The sequence below is a fragment of the Electrona antarctica genome (genome assembly GCF_951216825.1).
Source record: "Electrona antarctica genome assembly, chromosome: 14".
Lineage (NCBI taxonomy): Eukaryota > Metazoa > Chordata > Actinopteri > Myctophiformes > Myctophidae > Electrona > Electrona antarctica.
Genome location: NC_136795.1, coordinates 40,213,482 through 40,231,293, shown reverse-complemented (window position 1 = coordinate 40,231,293; position 17,812 = coordinate 40,213,482). Strand labels below are relative to the sequence as shown.

General features: G+C 45.7%; 1 protein-coding gene across 1 annotated transcript in view; it reads left to right on the top strand.

Annotated features, from left to right (window-relative positions):
- Nucleotides 1-17,812, top strand: part of mrtfbb (myocardin related transcription factor Bb) — a 46,498-nt gene that overhangs the window by 17,115 nt on the left and 11,571 nt on the right. The window contains exons 4-9 of the mRNA XM_079521321.1: nt 8,017-8,082; nt 12,268-12,323; nt 12,432-12,507; nt 14,815-14,982; nt 15,214-15,392; nt 16,803-16,928. Coding sequence (XP_079377447.1) covers nt 8,017-8,082; nt 12,268-12,323; nt 12,432-12,507; nt 14,815-14,982; nt 15,214-15,392; nt 16,803-16,928 — 671 coding nt within the window. The remainder of the gene's footprint in view (nt 1-8,016; nt 8,083-12,267; nt 12,324-12,431; nt 12,508-14,814; nt 14,983-15,213; nt 15,393-16,802; nt 16,929-17,812) is intronic.

Below are 17,812 nucleotides of genomic sequence, written 5' to 3'. Positions count from 1 at the left end.
AAGATGTGACCATGATACATCGAAGCGTTGTTTACTTGCACCCTGTGAATTAAAAAGGGCTTAAACTGTCTGAGTTGCTCCAGTGCCTTCCTTCCTCTTGCTACCTGTCCTGCCTGGGGACCGCATGTAAATCCAACGGAGCATTAGTCCGACATGCGGACGCATCTCGGACTAGCGCCTGCTCCCGTGCTTGCGGTTATGGTTAGGTTAGGGGTTGAGGTGGGTTGTCGTTTGTCGGACCAATGACTAGTCTAACTAAAGTACTGCACCCGTCCTGCCTCTGAGATCCACCAGATTAGCCTACCACAGGCTTGAGGCGCGGTGGAACTCCTGCTTTGTTTGCTCCCACCTGACCACCACCCCAGCACCGCCGGGCTCTGTGTTGTTATAGATGTATATCTCCCTGTTCTTAAATGCTTTCTGCTGAGCAGGGAGTAATGTATTAGCAGAGCCTGTATGCATGCTACGCCAAAATCACATTTTATAAATAAAAGATGTTCTCAAGCTAACATTGGTCTCAATCTATTGGTGAGTTGTCCGACCGAACAACACGGTTGGTCAGTTTTGTGAGGGCATTGATGAAAATGCCCCCAAAGGTGAGGATTGTCGCGTTTATTGGCCCGCCTGGCCAGCCAAGTGTTCAGGCAGCAGAGTGCAGGGAACTGGCAAGGGTTAACGAGGGCAGCAGTCAGACCTGTGTTCCCTCCTCCTCCTCCTCCTCTTCCTGACGCTCACTGGCTGAGAGTGAGCAGCACACTGTGTACACACACACACACACACACACACACACACACACACACACACACACACACACACACACACACACACACACACACACACACACACACACACACACTTTCTCCAGCAGACAGTCAGAGAGGAAGAGGGGCGGAACCACGCTGGCTCCACTCTCAGAAACCAGCTGTCGGCGTGCTCGTACAGCAGCGCGGAGCTTTTCGTCTCTCTCTCTCCCCAACTCAACTCCTGTGTAAACGGTCCGTTCTCCACCGACCTTATCCTCAACCCATGGGACTGCAGACCTGGCCACGGAGAAAGCCACCGCTGTCCTCTATGGCCTGCCTTGACGTGGTGGAGGCCCCCGCCATCTGTAGGGGTAAATTACAATCAGATGCTTTCTCCTCTCCTCTCCTCTCCTCTCCTCTCCTCTCCTCTCCTCTCCTCTCCTCTCCTCTCCTCTCCTCTCCTCTCCTCTCCTCTCCTCTTATCTGTCTTGTTTTCTTACTCTTCTCTCTCTCTCCTTTACTCCTAGACACATTCTCTGTGTGTATTCAAATGTTTCAGTTGTTTCGAATTAAAAACTTCACAGTATAAAGTTTATGAAAATAAAAATAAAAAAAGATAGTAGTCTATGCTGCTGCTGCTAGATGGTGGGCTTTAGTAGCATGAGCCCCATGAACACCATAGGAAACCAGACCATAGGGTTCATGATGAAAGCTCATCGGAGTGATTTGTGTGTGCATCGCGTGTACGTATACAGGACAAGAAGCTGCTGTTAGCTGATGGATGCTAAACTAAAGTTGTCTGAGAGAGAAGGGGGAGAGATAGATGCTGCTAGATGTTGGAGTAGGAGAGAAGGGGGAGAGATAGATCATGCTAGATGTTGGAGTAGGATAGAAGGGGGAGAGATAGATCATGCTAGATGTTGGAGTAGGATATTCTTGAGTGTGTGACGTGTGTGTATAACGTCTTTGTCGGCCCGGGGTGGAAACCCCATATGTCCAAAACTGTTAACTTTTCAGGATTCACGTTAAAAAATGGCAAAAGCAGCAGATCCACAAGCTCGAAACGCGCCGCTTCGCGTCGCTGTAGCGTGATCGAGTAGCTCGTTGATTCGCGAAATTTAAAAAAGCTAAAAAATTAGAATATGGAGATAAGAGGTTTGCGCCGGACAGCGGCGATAAGCCGTGTTTATAATAGTGCTCTGTTGATTGATTAGGGTTCGCTGCCTCGTAACGTAAGCATGACTTAGTCTCTGTAAGCATAACGTATTGACATACAAACATCGAGTCGAGTCAAATAAAACGACCCACGCTGTTGTTGTATATAATATAATTCAGGTCAAGATTAGTATTTTCCTCGTACGGCACTTCCTTGATGACTTTGACTCGCGTCACCCGACACTTCATCTCATCAAGCCTGATTTATACCTTGTTTTCGTGTGCCGAAAATAGCCGATCTCCAAGCTCACAACCTCTGCTATTTTTGATGTGCTACACCGAGTGTAATTAAATTAGGAATTAAGAAGGTCTGCCAGGATCTCAACAGAGCTGTCTATAGGTTGCTTCTACTGTGCCTTTAAATAACAATACAAGTAACGTACAGTATCCATGTCTATATGGATTTATGCATTTATGCAACTATCATCTGGTATTTGGGATATTGTGTGATTATATGGCACTGTTTTCCTATTTTTTAAGGCTGCATTACAGTAGGGTAATTTTCCGAACTTTTAGCATTTACCCAGTTTGTTACAGTAGGCTTTACTTTATTAAAAATATGATTATTTTGGCGGTCACGGCCTGACACGGTTGAGTACCACTCAACCAACACATTAGCTCCTACTACAGCAAAAGTGCATACTGTAGTATACTCATGGCAACACCACTTGTATTGCCCCTTAAATACAGAGTTTCATCAGGTACAGTAATCACGTCATACTAGCTCTATAAAAGTGGTTATTTGTCTCTCGTCATTGGCTAACTTGTGGTTTGAAAATGATGCAGAGCTCATTTGAAAGGTTTGGCAAATTAAAGTAAAAGGCTTTTTAGAAATACATTTCATGTGTGTGTATCCATTAGCGGTCGTGGTTTGCAGTGTATGATGGCTTGCACCGCCTTATAGTAAAATGCATGCAAATGATGCTACACTAACAGTTATGTAATAATATATACGGTATACTTTAGCTTATCTCCTGTATAGACTTGACTGTGACAAGGTTTGCAGTGTCTCTGCCTCATTTCCCTTGGAACAAAGAGGCTGTATTTAAAAAGAAACTCTGTTATTTATAACCTTAATGTCAACAGAAACTAATGTCAGACTGTTTCTAAAACAACTCCACTTTCTTTTCCATGGGCACGAGGAATCTATGTCCATTTTTCTTCTTTTTTTTGTATCTTTATCGAGTGCTTGTTGAAAATCTCCATCCTAGATATATCTGAGGAGAGAGAGAGACCTCTCGAGTCTTGAGATGATTTCGCCCCGAGAGGAGTGGATCTGAGATTAGAGATTACATCAGAAGACAGGGATCTCGGCTTCACTAAAGCCTTATGCTGCTACCTCTGTTTATGCTCCTCTGCTGAGCAGGAGAGTGCATCGCAGAGGAGAGGGGAGGGTCAGCCAAGGGTCACCAGGAACAACGGGATTGACATCAGCCTAGCTATAGCCAGCGTACGTATACCGTACGAGTGGAGGAGAAAAGGACCTCGGGCGTGAAGTGTACCGCCATGCCCCCGCGTTCCATTACGCTGCACTTTGACGCCGGAAGGCATGCACTTGATGGATGACTATTGATATACGCAGCATTGTATTCATAAATCCTCGCACACATTCCTCCAGAGTCACGATCTGATGTGGATAGGAATATTGAAACCAAACGGCGATATTTTCTTCTTCTTCTTCCTAATCATTAATCTTCTTAAAGAATGATCTATGTCGTATATGCTGTCCAGTTTCCCCGTCACCCCCAACGCCTCCCTCCCCCCCCCCCCCCTTCCTGGCCTGCTGGACACATGTGTTTAATAGGAAACAGTGGGGGGGGGGGGGGGGGGGGGGCACAGTGTGTTCTGTGCCCCCAGAGTTGAGGGCCAGTTAATGCTTTGGAGGCTGTGAGAGAGCAGACTGGGCTCTCCCACCCCGCGTCTCAGCTCCTTGGGTCCGCATTCTCTCTTGCCCACCAGTGGGAGCCCATGCATGTCCCCTCTGCGTCCCCCCCCCCCCACGCCCCAGCCCCCCTCCCCTAACTGCCCCCAGATTTCATGGTTCCCAGGCCTTGTTCTCACAGCTGCCCAGTTTATTTTTGCTGGAGTGAGTCACTCGCAGGCCTGATCAGACGCAGTGCCTCTTTCCCCGGAGAGTTGCAGCCAGGTCTCTGTGTGTGTGTGTGTGTGTGTGTGTGTGTGTGTGTGTGTGTGTGTGTGTGTGTGTGTGTGTGTGTGTGTGTGTGTGTGTGCGCATTATTTGTGCGAGAGTGACTGTGTGTGTGTGTGTGTGTGTGTGTGTGTGTGTGTGTGTGTGTGTGTGTGTGTGTGTGTGTGTGTGTGTGTGTGTGTGTGTGTGTGTGTGTGTGTGTGTGTGTGTGTGTGTGTGTGTGTGTGTGTGTGTGTGTGTGTGTGTTCACTGTTCCTCCAGAGTCCAGAGCAGTGGTGGAAAGTAACAGAGTACATTTGACCAAGTACTGTATTTACAAGTACAATTTTGAGGTACTTTTTCTTTACTGGAGTATTTCCAAATGTCTATACTTTTACTTCTACTCCACTACAATTATCTGAAAACTTTAGTTACTAGTTACTTTGTAGATTGTGTTTATTATTACAAAACATATAGGGCCTACGTTAACCACTTCACCAGCCCTATTCGGACCATACTGCATAATGGGTACTTTTGTACTTATTTTGACACCAATACTTTTGTAGTAATATTTACTACAAAAGTATTGGTGTCAAAATAAGTACAAAAGAGTATTTCTACATTGCGGTATTGATGCCTTTACTTAAGTAAAACATTTGAGTCCTTTTCCCACGCTGGTCCAGAGCCAGCTTGCTATAAGCAGGCTTCACTTGAAGAACACAACATGGGGCTGACGACACACACAGAGGCCTCATGTTCCCTCACACCACACCACGTTCTCCTCCACATGTTTGTCATCATCACCCATCACCTTCGGCTTGGCTTTTCTTTGTTTGTGTGGCAGTGTGTGATTCTGCTGAAACAACATGTCCACACTTTCTTTAGTAGTATAATTAACCACATGAAGGCCCCCCATAGCATGCCTATTCTGGGGGGGGATTTGCCGAAAATAGCAGACCTACAGGCTCACAACGCGCAGCAATGCGCCATGAGCTTGTAGATTGGCTAGTGTCATTATTCCGACCTCTCAATATTCCGACCTCCCATTAGTCTTAACCGGCCACGTAGGTCGCTGACACCTCAGTCTTAACCGGCCACGTAGGTCGCTGACACCTCAGTCTTAACCGGCCACGTAGGTCGCTGACACCTCAGTCTTAACCGGCCACGTAGGTCGCTGACACCTCAGTCTTAACCGGCCACGTAGGTCGCTGACACCTCAGTCTTAACCGGCCACGTAGGTCGCTGACACCTCAGTCTTAACCGGCCACGTAGGTCGCTGACCCTAACCTCAGTCTTAACCGGCCACGTAGGTCGGACTAACGGGAGGTCGGACTTATGGGCAATCCCCATTTCGGTGAAGAGACTTCATGTCGAGGGTAAAAAAAGGAGTGGAACTAGTACAGAGCCCTGGGGGACCCCGGTCATATGGGTTTAAGTGTTTAAAATACCATAAAGGCCATCTAGGTCAGCGGTTCCCAAACTGTGAGTCAGGAGTCAGGACACCCAGGGGAGTCCCAACATTATTCTGGGGGTTCCCCACATGATTAATGTGCAACATTGTTTTCTCACTCAACAATAAACAAAGAATTTGAGTGCATACATACAGGGTATCTTCACATTTCTAAAGTTACAATTGAATGACTTTCAAGACCTTCTTAACAACAAGTCAAATATTATGTGAGAAAGAGGCAAACGTTGTGAGAATAGGCGCTGTGAGCTTGTAAATCTGATGTTTTCACAATATTTATCAGTGTCAAACTAAATGCCTACAAAGTGCTTGTCAGGGTGTGTGTGTGTGTGTGTGTGTGGGGGGGGGGGGGGGGTCCTCACTTCAAATATGATTATTTTGAGGGGTCACGGCGGGCGGCCTGAAAGGTTTGCGAACCCTTTGATCTAGGTGTGTTGTTGGACTGTCTACAACGCGTGACATATTTCACCTCTGTACTGAAGACTCTCGTGGTCTGCTGGGCTGTCAGTAGACCTGGGGCTGACTTATACTTTGAGGTGTGGCTGCATCACTCGCCGAAAAAAAATTTCAGCGAAGAAACACTCCACATGCAGCCATAAATAAATGGTGCATTTATATAGCGCTTTTATCCAAAGCACAATTACATTTTAGCCATTCACACACACATTCTTCATACACCGATGTCAGAGGAAACCATGCAAGGCACCAACCTGCACATCGGGAGCAATTACATGGTTCAGAGTCTTGCTCATGGACACTTCGACCCTTAACTCTGGAGGAGCCCGGGATCGAACTGGGAACGTCACGTTCCTATCCGGCCACTCTACCCTTGAGCCACTGCCGCCATGGGGATGTATCGACTGGCCGTGTGTCTGTTCAAAGCGAGACCTAAAGTATACAGTTGGGTGCCACCGATATTGTCCCATTTGACCCATTTAGGCCTGACCTCAAAATTTAAAAAAATCCTTCTAAATCCTCTGTTTTCTGAAATAAATATTTTCACGATTTTTCAAAAATAGCAGACCTACAAGCTCGTAGCGCGCCACTCGGTGGCGCGCTATGAGCTTGTAGATCTGCTATTTTTCAATAGCAAACCTCAGCAAAAAGAAAAGGACAATATCGATGGCCTCCAACTGTATGACTTCACCCGTTCTCAACCTATCTTCATGTACTGTAATTGGTTCTCACGTATTATTTGCTCATTATAATGTGGTACGATGTTTGTCTACTCTGCGTCTCAGAGGAGGGCTGTGGACAGTTCAGAAACCCGTCTACCAGTGACATCATCGATGGGGAATCCAAGCTATAATAGAAACTGCAGGCTTTCTGTTCCTGGAAAGCTAGCATGCTATAATGGAAGCCATTGTTCTCGCTTTAATACAATCTAAATTTAGAAATCTTGTTTGAAAAGAGAAAAAAAACATGCCTAATGATGATGTCACTTGTGGGCGGGTTTCTGACGTGTCCACAGCCCTCCTATGAGACACAGGTGGAGTTGAATTTGAATACGATAAAAATTGACAAAAATGTCAATTTGTATCGTGAGCATTAGTGAGGACCAATTATATGAAGATAGGTTGACTTGAAAATGGGCGAAGTCGTCCTTTAAAAATAATTAAATTTTTATCAGAGTGCACTTAAAAAACCAACACCATCCGTGGAACACGTCATTGCCAACTCCAGCAACGTTCAATTTTACCATTACAGTACGCGTTTAGTTTAGTTTATTTGCCCATGGTATTAGAAATGTGCAGAGGGGCCTGGGCCATGGCTCAGTGGTCCAGGCACCTTGGCTGGTAATCCAGTCTGGCAGTGTGCCGCGGGTTCGACTCCCGATCCCGACGGCCTTGACTGCATGTCCTCCCCCCATCTCTCTCCCCATTTCCTGTCAGCCTACTGTCTGTCCCTCCATAAAATATATAAAAATAAAGGAGAAAGCCAAAAAAAAAAAACATTTAGAAATGTGCAGAGGAGGTATGAAATGAAGTCCCAAGGATTTGACTTTGTATCTGTGCTAGTGCTAGACACAGTTAAAGTGTTGCCTGTTTTGCTATCTGAAGTTGGACCGAACAGCAGAGGCTACTGTGTTTGCCCTCACCGGTCCGTGTGCATTTGCATCTCTCATAGTAGATATTGGCTTATCGTTGGTATTCCAGCCAGCCGGTCACATTCAGTTGTATAAAGTTGTAAAAATGGGTGATATAATACTTCTCAACAGCGCCTTGTTTAAAACCCATCCAGGAAGCCAATAGGATGTACTGAATGTGGCAGTGAGCAAGGTTTCCTGTCGCGCCACTGGGAGAACGCGTTGATGGAGACATCATTACTTTTGTTATATTATAGTGAAGACTGGTTTCAGCACTGACTGTGTGCGTGTCTGTGTGTGTGCGTGTGCGTGTGCGTGTATGTGTGTGTGTGTGCGTGTGCGTATGTGTGTGCGTGTGTGCGTGTGTCTCTCACAGTGCTCCAGCTCCGCTTGCAGCAGAGGCGAACCAGAGAGCAGCTTGTGGACCAAGGGATCATGCCACGTGAGTATGGGCGTCGCTGCACCACACTCCATTTATCTCACCCACCATATTATTGTCACCGTCAGGCAGAAAACTACTTTTTAGAGTGTCGCACAAAAGTAGTAGACAATAGTTGTTGTGAGCTATATATAGATCGGCTATTTTGGGGTTTTCCACCCGATAGCAATGATATACTCGGAGCCGGGCTAACAGTACAGTCCTTGGTGTTCATTTAAAGTAAAATAAAGTTAAATACATCCATCCATCCATCTTCAACCAATTATCCGTAGTCGGGTCGTGGGGGCAACAGCTCCACCAGAGTGCTCCAGACTTCCCTCTCCAGAGCAACATTAGTGACTTCCTCCTGGGGGATTCCGAGACGTTCCAAGGCCAGTGAGTCGATGTGTTTCCTCCAACTGCGCCTTGGTCTGCCCCGGGGTCTCCTCCCAGTGGGACGTGCGTCGAGGAGAGGCATCCTAACCAGATGCCCGAACCACCTAAGCTGGCTCCTTTCCAGGCGAAGGAGCAGCGGTTCTACTCCGAGTCTCTCTCGTGTGACTGAACTTCTCAGGGAGATGCCAGCCACCCGTCGAAGAAAAATAAATACAATAAAAAAAATCCACTGGCATATTCTTCCACGATAACCATGTCACATACTGTAACTGCGTTGTGTGATCATTTTTCTAAATACAATTTTTAGCTGTGAGAGTCTGCTGGTGTCTGCCCCCTACAGTCCCACCAACATGAGCAGGAAAGTGCTTTGGATTTCAGATTTCTTTTTTTAAATCTGGAAATGTAGTAACTAACAAAGCCAGTAGCAAAAACTAGCTATATAAACAGATGCTGTAACGACAAAAAACGCTGTATTTCAGTGTTACACATGAAGTATTAGTTACACAGTATTAGTTACACAGTATTACTTCTTATTACTTCTTATTTGCACACTCTCAAGTGTGCAAATGTAACCAAAGGGAACCGTAAGGGGGTCCACCTCTGGATTGTAAATGAATATTATTAATTGTTCTGTGCACTTGGGACCAAGGAAATTCGCTGCGTTTCTAAAGAATAACGTCCTCGTTGAATAACGGCCTGCACTATTGTGGTCGTATTTGGCTTCTTGCTATCTTGAGAACCGTCTGAGGTGGAATAAAAGATATCCTCTGCTGATGTTATTATGGAGCCACCCTCTCCCACAGCCCCTGGATGATCTTTGGAAAGTGAATGACTTAAATGTCTTTAGACATTTAAGTCATTCATTTAGACCTGAGGCCGATTCTAAAACAATTGCTTCTAAATCAGTTTTCTGAAAAAACCTATGTTTCTATGGCAGTTGTTCTCAAACATTTTCATGTCAAGGACCCACAAAAATATATATAAAAAATAGGAATTAAAAGAATTCCAAAAAGGCAGCACATCCAAAAATTAAACAAACAGCGGACAAAGTACTCACATTTCCATTTCTTTATTGGCACACACCAAAAAGGAACGCTTACGCGTTTCGGCTATGCAGCCTTTCCCACAAAGATATATGTAATTGGGCACCAACCCTTATCTGAAAATATGTTTTTCCAGGGACCCCCCCCCCCCCCCCCCAGAAGCAAATATTTGAGTTAAAAACGTTTGAAAGAATATACATTCAAAGATTTGCGCCACATTTTCACACATTTTCAAAAATAGCAGATCTACAAGCTAGTATGTTATACTTTAGCTATTGAAAAATAGCAGATCTACAAGCTCGTAGCGCGGCACTCTGTGCCGCACTACGAGCTTGTAGATCTGCTATTTTTCAATAGCTAAAGTATAACATAATGCTTAAAACACCAAAAGGGGTTCCCGCCCAGAATGTCTTAAGGCTTAGTTAGACTGTTAAATAAGCAAATGGCACACCAGCATTGTGCTATCAGAGTGCAGTCACAGCTAATACATCATTTTTTGCTCTTCATGTCTGTCCACAGTGGAGAAAACTAGTCTGTACCCAATGTGCAGAGTACCCAATGTGCAGAGTCAGCTTCAGGGATGTAATGTAGAACATGTTGTATAAAAGCCCCATTAGTGCCCCCCAGGGGATGTAAGCAAAAAGTAAGTAAGTAGGTTTGAGAACCAGTGGTACCCGAGCCATGCGGCCCATAGGTCAGGGGCCTATCTCCAGTTTCTGTAAGCATGAGGCGGCTATTTGTACGAGTAACTTACCTCCAATCCAACAACCCTTGATGCTGCGTGACAAGCAGAGACTTTATTTGGGTACCATTTTTATGGTATTTGGTGTGAAATCAAACCTAGGAAACCAACCGTTGTTTGAATTGAAATGGGTTGTCAGGTTAAAAATCACACCCGTGTGAACTGAGTGGTGTAAGGTCTTATATAGCCTGTCTGACGTAATGAAATCATGTCTGACGTAATGAAATCACACCCGGGTGAACAGGGTGAACATAGCAACCATGCTCATTTTTTCTGCACAGAAAGAAAACCCAACATAGCAACCATGCTCATTTTTCTGCACTAACAAAGCCAGTTGTAGGAGTGGTTTACACCACTCAAAAAAAATGTATTAGTGGCATGTGTTGTGCAATCATGTCATGTCATGGGGTCACTCAAATGGTCAAGAACTTCGGATTCATCCTCCCGGCGAACATGAATGTGCTCAGTGAGTTTCATAGCAATCCTATGAAACTCACTCACTGCCCTGTATACTGTACACCGAATCAATCTGAAGTTGGCTGTTCTACTGGAGTATGCCGTATGCAACACCTTAAGTGTTTAAGAATTGTATTGCAGCAAGCTCATCTCAGCCAACATGAGTCAGCGACTGGGCCTGCAGTGGAGGTCATAGTCACCTCCTCCCCCTCAAGTAAAAACGAAGAGTTCCTCAAAACTGTACTTTTTTTTTTAATTATATTTTTTTTAGGTTTTTTCCATTTTAAAAGACATACATGACCAAACAAAACATAGGAAATAAAACAAGAGACAAAACAAAAAAGTAAACGGAACACGTGGAAACAAAACAAAACAGACAACAAAAAAAAAACAGACCCTCACAAGTATCCCCCCGCCCTTACCCTCCCATGCCCCGGGGGAAACAGAATGAGTTACTAAGTTTGAGATTCATGCATTAAAGTAATTAAGATTAAATGCTAGCAATAGTGGGAGCAATGTAAAGAAAACAAATTGAACTATTTCATTTTTAAATATATATATATATATATATATATATATATATATATATATATATATATATATATACACATATATACACATAGCCTACATGTACTTTTAAGTACAGTGCTCGGCTAAATGCAGTTAGTTACTTTTTCACCACTGATTGGAACCTCCCAAGCCACTCTCTCTCCACTGAAGCGCTCTGCCTCTCCCACACTTATAGGCTTATGGTAGGTATGCAACAGAGTTTGGGTGACTAGCAGGAATGTTTTCCTTGCCTCGCTGACACACTCCACAGAGCTACCCCCCCCCCCCCCCTAGGCTGTGTGTGTTTAAAGCAAACAGTGCCTGTCATAGATGAGGTGACTAATCGGTGAACCAGTCCTTGTCACAAGCAGGGTGAGTGTGTCGGCGTGGATCAAAGATCAATCTCTGCTTGGGTCTCTCTACTTGAATGACTGAAGGAGACACATCCTGTTCCAATGAGTTGGTTTGCTGCTCTATTAATTAAATACACCCCCGTCTGCTTGAATAATTCAAGGAAGTTACGCGTTCAGCATCTTGTCACACCAGCTACATGATGAACAACAGATAGATACCAAAATAAGCATCAAAATAAAGATAATAAATTGGTGTGCTCAGTAGAAATGAAATATCTTTGCTGTCGGGCAGAACACTTCGATCTCCATAAATTTGTATCTTTTTGAGTTTTTTCCATAAACTACTGGTCTATATTATAGTTTGTCGTAAGACAGTGTCACAAAGTAGAACAAATAGCCAAACTAAAAGCTCACAATGCCTTGCAGTGCGATGAGTTGTGAGCTCGTACATCAGCAATTTTCTAAATCTTTCCAAAAAGTACAAAGAACATGTTTACCTATAATGCCAAAATATATTCTACACCGGGTTGAAAGTGGTTGAGCCTGCCTGTGTCTTATAAATATTTAACCAATGAAAAGTACAATATTAACAAGAGCTTATGACTAAATAATAATTACATTGCATCCACTGGAACACATTGAAACTTATGCGTATTTGTCTTGACCACAGCTCTGAAAACCCCTGCTGCCTTTCACGAGCAGATACGTAGCCTAGAGAGAGCAAGGGTAAGTAAGGCCTCAACCACTCATTTTGCTTACATAGTAGTCGACCAGACCATACGGTATTCTTGCCAACTATGCCGACGAAACATTTAATCATATTTTTTTTTGCAGACCGGGAATTTCTTGAAGCACAAAATCTGCAGCAGGCCTGAACGCTCTGAGCTTGTTCGTATGCACATCCTGCAAGGTAATAATCATGATCATTCTTATTTGATGATAGTTTGTATGTACAGTTCAGGGGCAGGCGGGTGCATTTTCCTCTGGTCTTAAAAGACTGATTTATACTTGGTTGAACATACAGTTGGGTGCCACCGATATTGTCCCTTATTATTTGACCCATTTAGGCCTGACCTCAACATTTTTAAAAATCCTTATAAATCCTCCAGTTTTCTGAAATAAATATTTTCACGATTTTTCAAAAATAGCAGACCTACAAGCTCGTAGCGCGCCACTCGGTGGCGCGCTATGAGCTTGTAGATCTGCTATTTTTCAATAGCTAAATTATAACATAATGTTTAAAACACCAAAAGGGGTTCCCGCCCAAAATGGGTTAACTGTCCTTTTGCGCGGATCACGCAAACCTCGGCAAAAAGAAAAGGACAATATCGATGGCCTCCAACTGTAGCCGATCTTGAGCTTGTAGATCCCCTATTTCCGTTGCGCGACCACCAACGATTACTCAGCTCCGTTAATTATCAGAGGAAGAGATGTCCTGATAGTCGTGTTTGGGTTTTGACGCAGCTTTGTGAGGTCTGACTGAGTCTCTACGTGAGTCACAGTGAGAAAGCTGACCCTGGCTATACTGCAGCTGCTGTTGCTGCTGCTGGCTGATTAGATGATCCCATGATGATGTGTGTTTTTCTGCGGAGGCAGTGGCCTCACTGCAGAGGGGTACAGGCCGACATACTATTGGTCCGACTGTCATTGGTCCAGGGGTAGGCAACCTGCAGCTCTAGAGCAGGGGTTCTCAACGTTTTTGGCCGGGGACCCCCGGAAATGCTTTGGCAATGTCTCGGGACCCCCGCCCCGCCCCCTCCCGACCCCCAATATAAATTGACTGCTACAATAACCTTAAACCATTTTGGGCGGGAACCCCTTTTGGTGTTTTAAGCATTGTTATAATTTAGCTATTGAAAAATAGCAGATCTACAAGCTCATAGCGCGCCACCGAGTGGCGCGCTACGAGCTTGTAGGTCTGCTATTTTTGAAAAATCGTGATTTAAAAAAAATATATATATATATATTATATTATTATTATTTATTTTTTTGAAAATAATTTGGGGACCCCCTACAATATTTTGGCGACCCCCCCGAGGGGTCGCGACTCGCGACCCACGGGTTGAGAACCCCTGCTCTAGAGCCACATGTGGCTCTTATAGGTCCTCTCCTGTGGCTCCCAGTTGCTACGGCAGTGGTTTTCTTTTTCTTTTCTTTTCTTTTTTTTACATTTAATCATAATGTATTATTGAATTCGTAGTAGGCATAAAGTTATTCTTTCATTTTGATATTGCAAAACAATGTTGCCTATACACCAGATAAAATGATAAGACATCTTTGTTTGTTTTCACCACCAATGCTACTGGCTTACTGGGTACAGTATACTTGATATGCTTTGAGAAAAAAAACAACAATCAAATATAATATTGAAAGACCAGAAAAATCTGAAATAATTAAACTTTGCTTTATTAAAGCAAACATATTTTGCGGCTCCAGATAGAATTGTAATACGTTTTTGGGCCAAAAATGGCTCTTCTGGCCTGGGCCGTGGCTCAGCGGTCCAGGCACCTTGGCTGGTAATCCAGTCTGGCAGTGTGCCGCGGGTTCGACTCCCGATCCCGACGGCCTTTACTGCATGTCACCCCCCCATCTCTCTCCCCATTTCCTGTCAGCCTACAGTCTGTCCCTCCATACAAAATAAAAATAAAATAAAGGCGAAAGCCACACAAAAAAAACATTAAAAAAAAAAAAAAGGCTCTTCTGATAATAAAGGTTGCCTACCCCTGCATTAGACCAACACCCTACGCAAAACCCTAACCTAACCCTAGCCGCCAGCACGGCGCAACGCGTGTCGGACCAACGCATGTCGGGAGCGACAGGTGATTTCCGCATGTCGGACCTTTGGTGTGTCGGTTCTGCGTGTGCACCCGGGCCAGTCAGATGAAGCTGACATGATGATGTACAGTTGGGTGCCACCGATATTGTCCCTTATCATTTGACCCATTTAGGCCTGACCTCAAAATTTTAAATAATCCTTCTAAATCCTCCAGTTTTCTGAAATAAATATTTTCACGATTTTTCAAAAATAGCAGACCTACAAGCTCGTAGCGCGCCACTCGGTGGCGCGCTATGAGCTTGTAGATCTGCTATTTTTCAATAGCTAAATTATAACAATGTTTAAAACACCAAAAGGGGTTCCCTTTTGCGCAGATCACGCAAACCTCAGCAAAAAGAAAAGGACAATATCGATGGCCTCCAACTGTATGTTTTTTCTCAGAGACCCAGGCAGTGGCCTCGCTGCAGGCCACTCAGATGAAGCTGAAGAGGGCCAGGCTGACGGACGACCTCAAGGAGAAGCTGGCACTGCGGCCCGGTCCCATGGAGCTGGTGGTGAAGAAAATTCTGCATTCTGTGGACACTGCAGGCGTCAAGGAGGCCGTCATTGGTAGATAAACCTTTGTTTAGCCGAGTGCCACTCACTATCATTATTGGTAAAAAATAAAATAGATCATTATGTCATCAAGTCAAAGAAGGAAATACTTTAATTTTCCTACTAATACTCTTAGTATTACTATTACTCTGTACTCTTACTAGTACTACCACTTCGTCATCAGAACTTACAAAAGAAATCCTAGTCATTCTATTTGATCTAATGGTTTGCATGTCTCTGCTGTAGACAGCAAGGAGAGCTGCACAAAGACGCTGGACGTGTACAACTTTGACGAGGACAGCAGTGACGTCGCCCTGTCTCCAGAGCAGCCCGCTAGCCAGGAGTCCACCCAGAGCTCTGCCTGTACCACGCCCCCGAGGGAGGGAGGGATGCCCGAGCCCCCTTCCACTTCCCCCGCTGTGCAGGTGGGTCTCATGGACACGCCCCCTTCCACTCCCCCCGGTGTAAACTCCAGTGTACAGGGACACGCCCCCTTCCACTCCCCCCGGTGTAAACTCCAGTGTACAGGGACACGCCCCCTTCCACTCCCCCCGGTGTAAACTCCAGGTGGGTCTGAGGGACACGCCCCCTTCCACTCCCCCCGGTGTAAACTCCAGTGTACAGGGACACGCCCCCTTCCACTCCCCCCGGTGTAAACTCCAGGTGGGTCTGAGGGACACGCCCCCTTCCACTCCCCCCGGTGTAAACTCCAGTGTACAGGGACACGCCCCCTTCCACTCCCCCCGGTGTAAACTCCAGGTGGGTCTGAGGGACACGCCCCCTTCCACTCCCCCCGGTGTAAACTCCAGTGTACAGGGACACGCCCCCTTCCACTCCCCCCGGTGTAAACTCCAGGTGGGTCTGAGGGACACGCCCCCTTCCACTCCCCCAAGTGTAAACTCCAGGTGGGTCTGAGGGACACGCCCCCTTCCACTTCCCCCGGTGTAAACTCCAGGTGGGTCTGAGGGACACGCCCCCTTCCACTTCCCCCGGTGTACAGGTGGGTCTGAGGGACACGCCCCCTTCCACTTCCCCCGGTGTACAGGTGGGTCTGAGGGACACGCCCCCTTCCACTTCCCCCGGTGTACAGGTGGGTCTGAGGGACACGCTCCCTTCCACTTCCCCCGGTGTACAGGTGGGTCTGAGGGACACGCCCCCTTCCACTTCCCCCAGTGTAAACTCCAGTGTACAGGTGGGTCTCAGGGACGCGCCCCTCCAAAATGACTACCTACATGGGAACGATGCAACTTGGGAACCTAATGATATACGTTGCCAGAGCACCCGTTTTAACTGTCAGCCGGTGTCCCACATGGAGATCTGTGTATGTGCCTGTGTGCCTGTGTGTGAAGACTGCAAACGGAAAAGTGTACTTGGCAATCAATTCGGCCCACTGGTAGAGCCTGATTGGTTGAGCCTCAATTGGCTGAGGCAGAGGCTGGAAATTGCACAGGTGAAAGGAGTTGCCCTCATTAGGCCCACTGGCAGAGCCTGGCCCAGGTGAAAGGAGTTGGCCTCATTAGGCCCACTGGCAGAGCCTGACCAGAGCCTTTTGTGGTGGTTCTGGAGAACCGTGGGTCCGACCGACTCGACACCTGGCACTGCACTCCCTGTGGGGGTGTGGAATGCGTGTGTCGAATGTGAGCAGCTTGGACAGTTAAGCCTTTTATTCAGGTGCTTGTACAAGAAATTACTGATGTTTTGATCTTTCGATCTTCCGTCATGAATAAATACCGTTTGGGACTCTTTAGATATGTGATAAAAAAAAGCTTGTTCTTTCAGTAAATCATATGTTCTACTCCCAATGGATGATGTGGTGTCTCTGTTTGCTGTAGCAGTCGCTGTCCAGCTGCCTGTCCCCTTCAGATGTGTTCAATCGCAAGGAGCAGCAGAGCACCTGTCTGACAACAACCACAGCTCAACCCAACCGCACTACGCCGTCGCCAGGGCCTGTTCTGATCAAGGTGAACGTTGAATCAATGATACGTAGCCTGCCAGTTAGTTCAGTCAGGTTAACACGCTTGTGCATTACAATGTGGGTGAATACAACAGTGTTCTGCAAGTCCCATACACTAACATGGCAGCGGGCGGCAGTGGCTCAGGGATAGAGTAGCCGGTAGAGCGGCAGGATGGGAAACCGTGAGGTTCCCAGTTCGATCCCGGGCTCCCGCAGAGTTACTGTCGAAGTGTCCTTGAGCAAGACGCTGAACACCTAATTGCTCCTGATGTGCAGGTTGGTGCCTTGCATGGTTTCCTCCGCCATCGGTGTATGAATGTGTGTGTGAATGGGTGAATGTAATGCATCTATGTAAAGCGCTTTGGATATATAAATGCACCATTTGCCAACCATTTATGGCAATCATCTGACCAATCGAGCGGGTTATTTAAGCTCACCTAAGCCTGTGTTCTTTCTACTGTTTGCTCCCGCCGCCACCCCAGCACCACCAGTGGGCTCTGCTATTAGTTCTCTTCCCCATGGGGGGTTATTATTGTATATCTATTGACTATTACCCTGCACTTAATAGTTAGTTATGTTTGTCTAATTGTGCTGAGCAGGGATAAAATTGTAGCAGAGCCTGAACACCAAGATAAAATATACACGCTTGTATTCACATTCTATAATAAAATATTGGTTCATTCTATTTGTGAGTTATCTGACTGAATTATATACGTTTTCCTTTGTGCATAATAATTCCCACGATGCTTTCAAGTTTGAAAACAAAAGCCACTTGTATGAATCTCTTCTCAACACAATTTATACCCAGGAAACATATGGTAGTGACGTATTTGACTCATTAGAGCTCTATCGGTTGTGTGTTTTCTTTATACTTCCATTGCAAAGGGAATG